General features: G+C 34.7%; 1 protein-coding gene and 1 long non-coding RNA gene across 3 annotated transcripts; both read right to left on the bottom strand.

Moving 5' to 3' along the window:
• Positions 1–961: 961 nt before the first annotated feature.
• LOC108772729 (uncharacterized) lies at positions 962–3,761 on the bottom strand. Its single transcript, XR_001940673.1, has 3 exons — positions 3,226–3,761; positions 1,105–1,343; positions 962–993 (listed from the first exon to the last, which is right to left on the bottom strand). It is a non-coding gene; the product is annotated as an uncharacterized LOC108772729 (long non-coding RNA).
• A 1,220-nt stretch (positions 3,762–4,981) lies between these two features.
• Brms1 (breast cancer metastasis-suppressor 1-like protein) lies at positions 4,982–7,107 on the bottom strand. 2 transcript variants are annotated; one of them, XM_018538469.1, is made up of 3 exons: positions 6,843–7,107; positions 5,840–6,062; positions 4,982–5,731 (listed from the first exon to the last, which is right to left on the bottom strand). In XM_018538469.1, exons 1-3 carry the CDS (start codon positions 6,925–6,927, stop codon positions 5,257–5,259), a joined length of 783 nt encoding a protein of 260 aa, XP_018393971.1. In that variant the 5' UTR covers positions 6,928–7,107; the 3' UTR covers positions 4,982–5,256. The 2 variants fall into 2 exon arrangements, with proteins under 2 accessions (XP_018393971.1, XP_018393970.1); XM_018538468.1 differs by having other exon boundaries at positions 6,822–7,107.
• Between the last annotated feature and the right edge of the window lie 8,052 nt (positions 7,108–15,159).

The following is a 15,159-nucleotide window of genomic DNA, read 5'->3' on the forward strand; positions in this document are numbered from 1 at the left end:
CATCGTGTTGCAAAATATCAATTGGCACACATAGAACCTTATAATTTTTTGTGTAATTTCTGCGACTTTATGATTCGTTATGATCGACGTATAGATATATTTGTCTTTGGCATTGCGTATTATTTTTCTCGATTGGCAAATCTTCTCGCAAAACATTTATGAAATAGACTTTTGTTTTACATAAATTTTGAAACAGAATGTTATCAAAGGAAATGGGGAGTTAAGATTAAGAAGAAATCCAGATATGCGCGCGGTCAAAATATTTTTTAATGATATCTTCCACCTTTTTTCTTTAAATTAATTTAAACCAATTTTTTATTACAGCTTAATTTTGCTGTTCTTTAAAAATGGTTGCTATTTGATGAAACGCTCAATCGTAAATCGAAAAGTCTATATCAAGAATGAATTGACGGAAGCTATGTCACATTACGCGTTGAAGACTGAAGATTACGAAGAGACGAAGATTACAATTCAGCCAATCAGAACAAATACGGAATAAAATTAAAATAATCTGACTGGTCTAATTTCTAATTCTAATCTTTAATTTGTACTCTTTAATGCGTAATGCGACACGTGCTTACTGCAAGGTGCAAAAAGAGTCATTTAAATTTGACTGTGTGAGAATTTGAATTCCTACAGATAGTTTCTACTTTGATCCTCGTGACTTAAAGGAAGCATAATCATCTTCTTTGATTGTGTGCAGAAGAAAATACGCAATGCCTGAGACACCTTGTGTGTCCGATTCGTAAACAGCGAGGGATATCCTGCAATTAATAGCGTGTACAGAAACGTAGAGCTCATTTGCCGCGAGATTGTCGTGCATTTTCTACGTGTAGCCATTTCTTTTTCTCGCATCTGGTTCCTTCCATTCGAGAGACGCGTCGCACCGCACATAACGCACTCACGTGCGCGACGTTCCGTTAATCTTCTAACAACGATACGTGCCACACTTTCGTTAATTGGCGAGAGAGGGGGGGGGGGCAGAGGACGGTACTGTACATAAATTGGTGAAAGAGAAGAGATATAGATATATAGAGATTGCGTAATCGGCAGATACTCTAGCATATGCGATTTTTCAATGTCCTTTTAAAAGTGTAAGCATACCCTTAGTGAATGATATTAGGCATTGATTTGTGTGCTTATGTTGACCACGATTTGCGATAATCAAGGAGGGGGGATTGGGGGGCTTATTGAAGAGGGATGGTGGTATCTGACAGTGTTTTGCGTTCGAAATTTGAGGGGCGCCAGGGTTTCCTCGTCGCGACGAGCGGATCGCTGAAACTCATCCCTTTGTGCGGATCAGACGCCGTCGCATGCACATCCATGTAGGTGCGTCGCATTATCTTAAAAAAGTGGAAAGATTTTGTTGAAGTATCTAAAAATATTAAAATAATTATGTAGAAATATCAAGCATGATAAACAATGTTGCAAAAATATTTGGACATTCTAGCAACAAGTTTGAGCGTTTTACATTTATAATAATATTATAACTTTAGTTTGATGGTTTAACAAAATTATTTTCACATCGGTAGCTATCTAAATTTTTAGATACTTCAACAAAACCAACCTTTCCGTACAGAAAACACCAATGACGATTTTGTGTTTCACGAACTAAAGTTAGAGAATAAAAATTATTGAAGATACATGACTAACACACGGAATGATTTTGCCGAAGTATCTAAAAATTTAGCTAGATACAAATCTGAAAATTTGTTTTGACAATGAAAATAATTATGCAGAACGCTTAAACTGGTTGCTAGAATGTTAAAATCTTTAGCAGCATCGTCGTAAAGCTTCACCGATTATTTGGATAATTTAACAAAACTATTTGTGGATCTGTATCTATCTAAATTTTTAAATATTTTTGCAAAAATGTTCTTTCCGTGTAGCATCATTTATATTTTTAAATTCCTGTCAGTTTTACGGAAGTGCTATACGCATAAGTGTGTCGATTAGTAATCCGCTAAACACAATATAAAAGTGAAATTACATCAGTGTTGAAATTTTCTATTTAACAATGTATTTGTTACGTACATGTGTTATACATTTATATTGTTTAGTAGGAAATTATAATATTGATGAAATTATAATATTAATCGTTTACATGACACTCTTAATCGGGTTTGATAATAACCGTAATTATGAAACAATCATAGCTATTCCTGTGAAGAATGGAATGGATTGTGATTGACCACAATTATATATAAATGTTATTAAACTCAATTAAAGGTGCCATATAAACGTAGTCATTGATATAACGTTACTTTGTGTTTAGTAGGAAGACACTTAGAATTGTCCGACAGACTTTATGCTAAAGTTGCTAAACAGTTCGTGTAAATTTGTGTGTGACGGCTTATGTACCGATTTCATATCAAGAAAGTATCCGACGTCGTAATGTCAGACCTACAAAACGTGATTGCAAGGATGAATCCGTTAGAAGCGAAGAAACGAGATTTTGCTCATCACCGTTCTCGCGAGTGTCGATCGTCAGGGAGTGCGTCAGCACTATGAATCTTGGACGACGTAAATTTTATTGTACTGTGCAAGTCGTGCGAAAAGTCTCATCGAGAGATCGGTGCCTGGACAATTGACAAAACGCACACAGGCCTACACAATTACGAATGCCACGGAGCCAATAGAGTTTTAACGAGAAAGATGGGGATCAAACTCTGTCTCATCCATATTCAGGATTAAATATGTAATTATCAGTAACAGATCGTATCGTGTAACAATAATGTTGTCCTCGTAATAGTCAAACCGACTGCATCAACAGACGAATGATTCCAGGCCGAACGATTGCCCGATATGGCCAGACGACTATGTATTATCAATGAGGTAATTTGCGAATATTCACGCAATGAAAATCGGATCGTCGATGAGACGGTTGCCGAACGTACATTATTCACTCTGTTGCCGCAAGCCGGTTAATTATTGCGATCGTTCGTCGTCCGGATGCTTTCCCGTGTAAAAGCAGAATCGGAGCTTTCGTCGCTTTAACCGTTTGCACTTCGAGCTTCCGGCTCGACAAAATCTTACATTAATTCCGTTATAATATTATCACATTTACAGGTACGTATAAATAGGGATTGCGTGCGCTTTATATAGCTTCTTACGAAGAAAGGAAGCTATTGGGCGAAGCTATCGTTCTGTTAACGTTTTTCATTCGATTTTGAGTAATGTACTATAAATCTTTTTTGTAATAAATACATATAAATATCTACTCACCTCAATATTGAAGAATTCCATGAAGACATCAGGGATTTTGCAATGGACATACGCGGGGCGCAAACGGTTAATTAACGCGCGACTCGCGACTTCTCCCTGGCGCCTTTCAGTCATAAATATTCGGAGTCTGTCCAGTCAACAATCGTCTATATTGGTGTCATTTTTCGATAACTGTCTAATCAATATATCGAAGTCGAGGATGAAGCTGCAGATGACTGCGCATTGTTTTCGTGTAGTTTCGCTGCGACCTTATTATTACCGCTCGCGGCATTCCACGAGAAATGTTCCTAAAAAGTTTGTAACATATCGTACACAGTACACTCAACATATACACGGATACACACACACACACACACATACAAAGTACACGCACAAATACACACGAGACGTGCGTGGACACGTACGCGGTCAACACACAAAATTACACGCGTCACGTTGTGTCGAGAGGGCAAGATTAAAAATTAAGTGGAAATGCATACCGGACGAGCGTAACATAGTTTTAAGCAAGGGTCACGTATTGTACGTATGTGTTGTACATAGCCTAAATAAAAATTACATTTAAAATTACCCTCCTCTCTCCCTCTTAATCTCTTCTTTCTTCCTAATTACTCGAACGATGTAAATTAATCACGTTGGGATGCAGGTTCAAAAGTCACGTTGAATTTTTGATACATATTATTGAGCTGGATGAAACTTTGCCGAATGTTGCACTAAAATAAGATGTATTATGTTTTATTACTCCAATTTCGAAATGATATATTAACAAAAATTAGAACGAATGGCTGTACCATTTATGATCAATCAATAGAACCCCGTAGAGCTGCTTGATTTCGCTATTATAGATCCATCTACTTATAAGAGTTCGCTATTATGTTCTATCGATAGGATGCAAGTTTAGGACTAAATTAATTGCGTACTGTAATCGTGTAAAACTGTTAGAATTGTTGGAACGATATTAACATTTAATTTGCTGGGTATACTGTACAAAAATTAAAATGCACTTTATTTATAATACAATAATTCTTTCGCTTATGAATCTTTTTCTCAGTCATTGTGTTATACTATTAATTACAACGTTACACAAAAATTTTATTATATTTCTATAAGTTTATTTCGAACTGAAATAATGAGATATATTTAAACAGTATAATAATAAAATATATTTATACAATTATTCTTTATATTCGCCTTTGAGTAAACAAAGCATGCTTAAATGTCTTTAAGCAAAATTCTAATACATTAACATAATATTAGAAGAAAATTTTGTTCATGACAATTTTTGGCATTACATGTCACAGTTATTTGTTGCGAGCATGGAATATTAAAGTATGTACGAACTTTTTTCCGACTAGATCGTAAACGGAAAAATTATAGAATTATTTTCCGATTGCAACAATTTGCAAATATTAAATATTTTAGTTCATTAAAAAGATGACAAGAGAAGCATAGATATCTATTTAGATATAATAGAGAGTAAAAGGAATAGAGAGTTCATGCTTGTCTTATTTTTTCAAGATATATTAGAGAGATAAAGAAAATACAAAACAAATGTAATAATAAAATTGCAGAAATAGATTTTTTAAATAAAGGAAAATAAAAAAGAAGATAATGCTCATATACCGAACATAAAATTAATTATTTTTAGACAATTTAGATTGATATAATTGTTGTTTGATTCATGATGTAAATTTTCATATTAATTGGAACTAATATAGATAATATTTAGTTTTTTCAAACTTATGAATTCGTTTTTTCCGGTGACACAAATGTAAACAATTTTCCTGCACTAGTGTACCATAGAAGTACTCGGCGAATATGATATTTTAATTCGGTAATTATTTAGATTAGTAAATAATTACTCTTACTTTTTATCAAGGCACACAGTACAGATATCAGATAATCAGTGGATGTCAGTTGTTTGTTTAATTTTAGAACATTTCCGGTTGGACGAAATTCTTGTTCATATCAAAGATGGACGCGTAATGTAAGGAAACTATTTTCAACAATTCTTCAACACATTCAAAACATAATTTACATTATTTCCGCTTTTCGGCTACCTAGACTTTTTTTTATTAATGCCCAATCTTCCAATATATCTGCGTCGTTGAGCATGTAAACGATGTAAGGACCTGCAACGGAAACTGCTCGTTTTCTCTCCGAATGATTCCTACGTCTTCTACCGGTCGTATTAAGCCACAAATCTGCATGTATGTCTACATTATTCCTATCTTCCTCTAGACGACGGATCTTGTCTTGTAGATCGTTATGTATGCAATCCCAGACTAAGCCTTTTTCGCTTTCAAAATTTTGAAAAGCGGCCAGTTCTTCTGCTAGGAATTTATTCTGGATATTTTGTAATCTGTATTGTTTTAATATTCCAGCCACTTCCGTTTTCGTTTTCATGTTTTCCTTCAGTCGTTCCAGTGGTATTAGGTATTCCTCAGATTTTCCAACACGAACTTCACCGAGCTTTGTGTCCACTTGTGTAATTCTTTCTCTGTACAATCTGAAAGAAATGACAATTGTTAAAACAAATAGTTATAGTGTATTTTTTTTAATGTTCATTAAAGTATAATATATAAAGAAGCTATATATATAATATGTGTATACTTACTGTTCCTTGAGTAGAGTAAATTGTCTTTCCAAGTCTAGTAAATTTTCCATACATTCATTGCGTCTCCTCTCGCATTCGTCTTCATCCATCTCCGACGAGTCATCGCTATCAGTGTGTTCAGGGCTGCTGTCACATGACCCAGAACTCTGGTTACTTTCGTTACTATCGTGAGACATCTCTTCTCCTTCACCTTCCGACTCATCCTTAACACTTGGCATTTGTGCTGCAAATAAAAAATGTGTTGTTAGGTGAGACATATTTAACTCATAACAAGAATACATATTTTTTGTTAAAGGAATATGAGTTTATAAGATTCATAAAAGTTTTTTGTTATTAATTTTAGAAAATTTTTTTAAATTTTACACTATATAAGAAAGGTACTTGTTGAGTTTAGGGGCCTCATCTTCGATTTTAATAAAATTAGTCTAATTTTTCTGGAATTTATGGAAAATAATTTGTTTGTAAAGCAGAAAATTTGTGTAACACCTTTTCATGCCATCGATATAACAGATTTCCTAACCTGAATATCTGTCAACTTTATTAATCAATATTTTGGTTCGCAGGACACAGTAATATCTTTTTTGCCAAATTCGTTCCTTTCATGCAAAAACGTAATCAAATGAGAATAATTTTATCAAAATCAGAGGTGAGGCTTCTAAACTCAACAATTATTTATAACCTATACAAAAACAAGTTTACATCAAAGTGATCGGAAAGTAAATGGAAATATCGTTCAATTTTCATACATGCAGTTCTTATAGAAAAAATGTTTTATATTTTAATGTCGCATGTTTAATTGCACAGTGGAATTATTCCCGCCCAATTAAGTGATAGGTTAACTTCGAAGGTATTTACTCCGAAGATACAGCCTAAGCTGTATACAGATGAAATTTCGAGTTTCCGGAAAATGTTCTGTTACATCTTACGAAGATCTACAGACCAAATCGAGCGGAACTCTTACTGAAATTGTCAATACACTTACTTATGTAGAATAATTTTATACCTGTTCGTTGATATAACCTCTCAATCCGCTTAATCGGGTATCGGGTAGAGGTTGACAGTTGGTAGGCGCGCGTGTTGTCCCTCATACCAACGACGTAGCAAAAGAAAAAAGAACACAAAATTGGAAATGTTTACAGCTGATCTTCTTACTTGGCCTTATCACATTCTCTGCATTCAGAATGAGACAAATATATCATCGTTATCGTGGACAATGATTCAAAATATATATATATATTTTCTTTCTCTCGTTCAAGATACGTAGATGTTATCTGTAAAGAAAACTTGATAAAATGGCTAGGTATAGTTCTACATTTTATGCTTGTAGATGACGCTAAGATCACGAAATGCATTTAAATAAGAGAAATAATTTTTTATCTTCCCTAGTTTACCTTCTGATGATAAACTGATTGATCAATTTTTAATTAATTTAATCAATTATTAATTTGTCAAGTATATAATACCTTTCACAATACTTGTCTTTTGTTAAGAGGATATTCATTTTTAGAGCAGAATATTATTTATAATTTTTTGAAATAGAGTGTGACAAAATTTGTGTCTGAATAATTTCTTCTAGATTTATTCTTGAAAAACTATAATAATAAAACTAGTATAGGATGACAGATTCTAGATATATTTAAAAATTTTGTTATAAATAATTGTGGCAGTTAATTACCTATTACGTTAATCAGAATTTAAAGTCCACACCATCATCCATTTTTACTTATTTAGAATAATTTACATCAATTTAATTTAACTTTCAGTTAAATTTAATTTTTAGAAAAAAGATAAAAAATAAGTTAAATCAAAATTAAAATTAATTTACATTGAAATTTGAAATAGACATTAATGTGCACAGACTTAACTCATTTCAATTTAGTTCTAACAATAATAAAGAAATACAGACAAAGGCATAAAATTTTCTTATTTTTACAAGAATAAATTTTTCTGTTGCACTAATGCAGCAAATAATTTGTTGGTTGTTCGAGTTAGATTATATCTATAATTATTAAAGGATATAAATTAAAAAATAAAATAAAAACAAAAAAAATTAAAAAAAATTAAAATATATAAAATTTAAATTTAAATTATGATTAAAAATTATTCTATTTACTGGAAAAATTGGGAAAAGCGGAAAAACTGTAAGCCCCACGGGAGGATCGTAATATATATAGATATATATTATATATATTTTGATATATAATACTCCATCGGATACAATAATACATCTGGATCTGTATGGAACAAACAGTTAGACAATGCAACATTCGCATAACTGCAAGGTATACTAGCAATTTTTTATATCTCATATATATTTATATAATAATATATATTTCTCTCTCGTGTGTGCTTTCTGCGCGTTTCATGAAGACTTTCGGTTAGATAGGTCTTTCGATTTCTGCGAGAAAAGAAGGTACAGCTCGTTTTGTGCATTTTGTTCCGTACGAAATATTTTTTTTTCGTTTTACAATATTCTCCGGGTTTTTTTTCGTTTTTTTTTTCCTTTCTTGTTATATCGTTTCAAGCCCCGCCGCACGTGGGACGTGTGTGCAGTTATAACGCGTCGCACATTATTTCGCTTCCTAGTAGCCCTTAAATCTTCGGGATAAAGTGTAAAATGCCTAGAGTGTCCTTCGAGAACGTGGCCGGGTCGACAAATGTCTTTATTTACCCATACGTGACCGATCTCGAGATTCTCGACGAGAAACGTGAGAGGGAAGATACCAATGCAGAACCTCTGCGCGATTTCGATTTCGTATTTATTCTCAGAAATTATGCCTTGCCGGAAAATATAAATTATGTACTTTGGTACGCCCCGATTCCTCCACGTTCATTTTTTTCTCATCCACCGCTGTAGATATACCCTTCTGTCAATTTTCCCCCCCTGCTTTATCGTCGAGAGCTATCGCCCGATTGCACCAATTTGATACTCAAACGATCGATATTGTTTACCACGAAATTCGACGCCCGACAGGAGTCCTCGAGTTACACTTCGATGACGAAGAAAAAAATGAAAGGGCGCTCGGTGTGGTCCTTCTCGTGCGGCGACGGCTTTACACGGACTCTTAATATTCATTTCATGCAACATTTATCGTGGCGCGATCGCGGTTCGCCGGGGAAAAGTCGCGGGCTACGAACAACTTCGTGATATCCACTGATATCGTGTAAAAACCGAAATGCAAATCATCAGCAAGGTAAATGCACCACTGAATGACCGCTTAGGCATATCGTTTCAATTCAATCTCTTTCTTTCCTATGTTGAGTGAAATTAAAATTATCGTCACACAGATATCTTTCAGGATATGATTCTCCTCAAATATTTGATGTCTCATCGATTTTACGCGTGGAAGTAACTTGGAATTTATAACGAAAAAGAGAAGAGATGAACTGACTTTGCAAGGAAATGAGAAAGTTCCAATAAATGATTACTTTGATCCATCACACTGAAATCGAGGTAAGTATGTAATAGTCTTAGATTAATAGCATAACGCGATATTCAGATAAAATCAACATTCATTTTTTAATAATGTCGTATTAATTATTAATTTAATGAAATAGTTTTGTGTTAGCCTCTATTACGTCAGCCTGATAGTCATTTTGTAATAACAAAATATTCCCTACACGATAATTAATATATTTTTTCTTCCAAAAAAAATATAATTGCTTTACTTTAATAGACTTTTTACAATAACATTATTTATAAGCTTTAAGTCTTAAGTTGTAAAAAAACTGTCCAATCACAGTTGAATATGAGAATAATCGATTATTTTAGTTAATTAATTTTTTTTATTAATTTCTCACGACTTAAAATTTAAAGTTAGGTAATGGCTTATCATAGAAAGTCTATAAAGAAAGTAAGCATATATTTAGTGAACATCTATTGCTCAATTATTCAGTAGTATACATAACTTATAATGAATTGAGGAGAAAATTAGAATAAAACATTGTACTGAGAAAAAAATTGCTCGGATAAAAAATGGCGACACTCCTCCTTGTATATTATGTCATATAAAAAAAATATACGGTAATACCATGCCATTAAAATTTATCCACGCAATTAGCGTATATACAGATGTAATCGACTAACTTGTTGCATTAGTCACGTAATTTGTTGATCGAAAATTTATTTCAGGCAAGATAATTTCGTCCATTCAAACAATTACTTTCTTTCTCAGTGTAGGATAATCATGACGAAGGTTTACGAACCTCAACGACGATAGGATGTCGCGAACCGCGGAAGCGCTAATTATCTTATCTAATTTGTTGATCGTTTTTAGTCTCGGTGAGAATAAGGGTGCGCATACATCGTTCGTCGTGGTTGCGACATTCGCTTAAAATCGTGTCTCGCAATGTTACGCACCCTCTTGTTCGCGATCTTTTTTTTCTTTATATATATACAATATATATATATATTTCTCCGTTTTTTTTTCGCTATTGAACACACGTACTCTTTCTCCCTGAGGCAACGTATTCGTCGTTCCCAACGAGCGCAGAGCGACCGCGGTAACGTGACATGATGGATCGTGTTCTCGAATTTAAATACCCTCTCTCATATTAAATACCCTAATGATAGAATACTTTGGCGATAGCATATTTTGTCTGAGTACACAAAACGTTAATGTCGCATCAAGGTAAATATAAATCTAAGGTGAGAGTGTGAAAGCGAAAAAGAGGGGGGAGAAGGAGGAAGGGGGAGGGGGGAGAGAGAGAGAGAGAAACTGACTCCCTATTAGGCTTCTTGCGATAGCGTGTTTCGAACACGTTAAATATTAATGTCGCGCCAAAGTCGCGTGTGGGGCGAATGATAATTTAAGTCCAGAATGGAAATTGCCGTTTTGCGAGGAACGTGGGAGCCCCATGCGCTTGGCATCTACTCGAAGTACGGTATCGCAAAAACTTCCTGTCTTCGTTGGAAAATCGATTTTCGCGACACGCTCGTTATTTATCGTCATTTATCGTCCCGTAGGAAGTTTCTCTGCACACGACGGTTAGTTTGATTATTTGTGGTACGGCGGTTAACAAAGTTAATGACTGATAGGGTGACCGGTAATATGTATCGCCCTAAAAGGGAGCGACACAGTTAAATTCATCACCAAAGGAAGGACAAAGATAAGTTTTATCGTCTTGTTTCTTCTACACGATGCAACTCGCCTTTGTTTCACCGTCAGGCCGCTAATGATCATTCTTGATTAAAGGAGAAACGCGGACCGAAATCTCAGACAAGTAGGACGCTATTCTTGGTTTTCCACCTCTTTTGCGCGAAATCGAGTCTGACATTTTCCGAATGCGTTCGCGAGCGATTCTAAAACAACGAGTGTCTACTAGGTAACTCATCTTTAAATATACTATGAAATTTCAAGCCATATGCAGAGTGCCCTAATAATGTGCTATTTTGGTAGCAAACGCGGAGATATTGCGATGGCAGTTATTGGCGTGGAAATAATGCGACTGCGTGTAGAACCAGCGTTAATTTTTCTGCACTCAGAACAATTACACTTTTTTCCAACGAAGATTTTTTTCAATTGCTTACGTAATTAGGATAAACGCGACAATGTAATTTGCATGATGATGGAATTAACTCTTAGTATGCACGGTGGTATTTTAATCCTTTATTATACACACGATGGATCGTTCGTGTCTTGGGTCAATTTCCATCATTCTTTTACAAGTATATAAACATTATTTAAGTGATTCTTACGTATTATACTTCAACACTGGTACCGCCATTATGACTCCGCTAATCATTTCAATTTTGTTCTTTTTTAAATATATAGTACAGAATAATAAAAATATGTGAACATAATTTTAACGAATAATACCAATATAACTTTTCACTAATCAAACACAAACATGGGAAATTATCAAATTGGCATCTTCAGCAGTTTTAACGGAATTTCACTGGCAATTCTAGTGTTAACATCTTTAAAGAAAGTACTTATAAAGTTATGTATTTAGAAAAAAGAAAAAAATGGATATTATTATTTAGCTTCCTAGTATTTCAAAGGAAAGATCCAATCGTGTGTTTTAAGGATTAATGCTGCGATTGTATTATTTTACGATGATTATTAAACAAGACTAACACGAGTTTTCCGAGAATATTTGTGATAAATAAAATACGACACATAGCGCAGGTTCTAATGGATTCGCATCGCGTGTCACGCTTCTGGGATGTTTCCCCGTTAAGTCACGTATCTTTCGCAGTCGTCCACGTCGTATGTTGCGGCCTTTTTCAAGAGTATATAACGATTTACCGAGTCCGAATGTAGAAAGAGCAACATGGGCGCGAATCGTCCTCAGAGAGAAATAGAGATAGATAAAGACGGCGAGGAAGATACAGAGACGGAGAGGCCTTCTGCCTTCCCGAGACCTCCTAGGAAATTGACATTTGCGCGAAGGGCCCATTTACCCTAGAAACCACACTTTTTTTTTTCCACTGCCACTTACAATAAGAGTAAAAATTTATACAAGTTCTCCGTTGACGATCGAAGGATCCTGGCTGTTTTTTTTCTTCGGATTCGATGATGCCGCGTATCATCGAGGGTTGATCAAAATCGGACGAATTACTGTTGAGAGCCAACATCAAATGGTTATGAAGTAACTTTATAGTTTTTTACTTTGCATTTTTGATTCCCGCCTCGCTGGAAATAAAAACAAAGTACTAAGTACATAAAGTAAAAAGTTACAAAGCTCCTTCGTAGCGCAGAACATATAAGCAGATGTTATTTCTTCGGGATTCTTCTAAAAAAAAGAGCAAAGAATTAAAAATTGAATCAATATCGGAAAGCATAATAGTAATTACGATAAATGAATGGAAATAAGTATAATTGTTATCTGTCGTTCAAATGTGTTTTGGTTATCAAGAAATTGAGAATGGAAGATTGATAGAATTACTGGGACTTTATAAATGGCTATCCTCTTCACTTAGGCGTTTAGAATCTAATTCAGTCGCGTTTGCCATGACAGTCCAGTGATCGATCGGAAGAGTATCAATAATTTCCGCATGTCCCTCTCCATTTACGTGTCATCTACGATCGTCGCGATCGATCTTATGACGAACGCGAACGCAGGTTATGCATACTTTTATATCGATACGGTGTTATTTTATCACAAAATAGAGATAACAGAGCGTAAACGTCTCTGTTTACATGCAATCTGAAATATATCTCGTGGCAAACGTATATAAAATTTATAGAAACTGTAAAAGTCGTCGAGCATCAAAATTTGTAATTTTTCTTGACAAGATTCTAAAGAAGAGAGCTTTATATAAAATTCTGAGATTTAACTAACGTACAAACATTTGTATTGCTATTTGTTCCATATATAGTAATAAGTATGTCTTCTAAAAATTTTTCTAATTTAATTTGATTATTAATTCTGAGAGAAAAATTGTACATAGCAAGAAAAACTATGAGATGATGAGATTAATTAATGTCAAATGATGTTATTACATTTTGCGAGTTTCAAGCAATTTCGTGAAATGATCTGAAAAATTGAGCGTCCAATTATACGTGAAGTATAAACACAATTGCTGACAAATATACTCGGCTTCTTATTGACAGCCAGTTATATTTTACTTTAAATCAATGACGTACTTTAGTGTAATACTGTCGATCATCGGTAACTGTCATAGCTTTCGAGTTAAATCAACAAAACAGCATGAAAACGTCAATCTTGGTTGACGTTTCATTAAAACGTCAGTCGCCGCACACGTGGTGTATCAAAGTCCAAGTGCGTATTACATCGCGCGGGAAGAACTCTTTGTAAAAGTTACTGTGATGAGTTCTGACTTTCAGATTTTTAATAATACGTTTCAAGCTTACGACAAGCTTTATCACAAATTCTGCGAAATTAGACAAATTAATTTTCGTCGCGTGCCGGGGATATATTGTTCGAGGGTGAGGTGACGACATCGTTGTTTTTACGATTAAATCGTGACCCCGTTCCGAGACAATAGACATTTGCATTCACATGCATTCGGCCTCGCATTGCGGGAGGATATCCTGCGTGACTTATGTAATCCAAGGCCGTCGCGAATAAAAGGTAGCAGTCAGTGTCGATTGACTGACCGCCACTGTCGCCGCGGCTATCACTCTGCTCTACCGCGCTTGTATCAATTATCGAACGTATATTGAAAGTCGGAAACCTGTATGAAATCGGTCCCGATAAACTCGAATCCCCGTATTCGCGGCTTAATGCAGGTATAAAATGCCGGCGTATCTTGCGCTGGCAGACTCATTGTCGACTTGCCGAGAGAGTATACGATCTCTCTCCGTGGATGATATATCGTGGTATTATCAAACTCGCAAAGTTTGCATGGATTGTTTTGGGATATCTATATATACGTAATAGGTACAAACTGCGCATTCCTATATAAAGTTGTCATACTATCAGCTCAGAAAGAGTGAGGTAGCTTATTTTCTCTCTCTCTCTCTCTCTAAACCACTCTAAAGTGTCGAGTTGAAGAGAAACATTGGTGTAATTCAATATAGAACTTTAAATGTAAACAAGAGTAGTACAAACAATCGCCATTTTAATCTCAGAGTCGATTGTGTATCTTGAAACAAGTTAAAAACAATAACAGTGAGCAAATGCATTAGGTGCAATAAAATTATAAATATTCTAGTATAAATTCGTTCACTTTTGTAATTTTCATCCCATTTCAAGATACACAATCGATCCCCTAATCTACATTAGAAACGAATTATGTTAAAAATCAATGAGTGCTCATTTGACGATAGATTGATTAGATCCAAAATGGCAGTCGAGAAAAGGGAGCCAATAAGAAAACGCGATTGTCGACATTCGCAGATAAAAGGATTGCACTATTCTTAATATCTAGAGCTCTAAATTCAGTATATTGCGTTCTCTTCCTAATGGAGCACATTTACTAAGGTCACAGGCAATGCGCAGTCGGTACTTGTTACATTTCTCTTTTCATGGGTATATCCATCTCTTTGAAACTCGAGCGATGCGATTTTAAATAACGATGGTAATTTGGACAATATATATATTGATTACAATTGACGGAAGGGTATCAGTTTTGAAAAAAAGAAAAAATTTCTCGGTGAGATAATCGAATTGAAATCATGGAATTATTACAAAATGCCTACCATAGGGTCATTTTTTCCAAATATCGGTTATTATTAAATGGTTCGGATTTGAGTGACTCTTTCAATTAAGAGCGAATATCGATTCGCAACATACGCAACGATGCAATTTTTTTTGTCAATGTGTTGAATTTTATGCGATTCATGTTACCGCAAAAGCTGGAAACTTTTATCCCGCGAGTTATGATATCTCAAAAGCCACCCATTTTACGA

Source organism: Cyphomyrmex costatus, unplaced genomic scaffold (genome assembly GCF_001594065.2).
Source record: "Cyphomyrmex costatus isolate MS0001 unplaced genomic scaffold, Ccosl1.0 scaffold193, whole genome shotgun sequence".
NCBI classification, from domain to species: domain Eukaryota; kingdom Metazoa; phylum Arthropoda; class Insecta; order Hymenoptera; family Formicidae; genus Cyphomyrmex; species Cyphomyrmex costatus.

Bases quoted from the DNA above. Each gene is read 5' to 3' on its own strand.
- Brms1 (XM_018538468.1), bottom strand. From the start codon at position 6,927: ATGAGGGACAACACGCGCGCCTACCAACTGTCAACCTCTACCCGATAC. The intron at 6,063-6,821 runs GTAAGTGTATTG...TTTTATTTGCAG, and splicing joins TATAAAATTATTCTACATAA to CACAAATGCCAAGTGTTAAG. The intron at 5,732-5,839 runs GTAAGTATACAC...CATTTCTTTCAG, and splicing joins TTTACTCTACTCAAGGAACA to ATTGTACAGAGAAAGAATTA.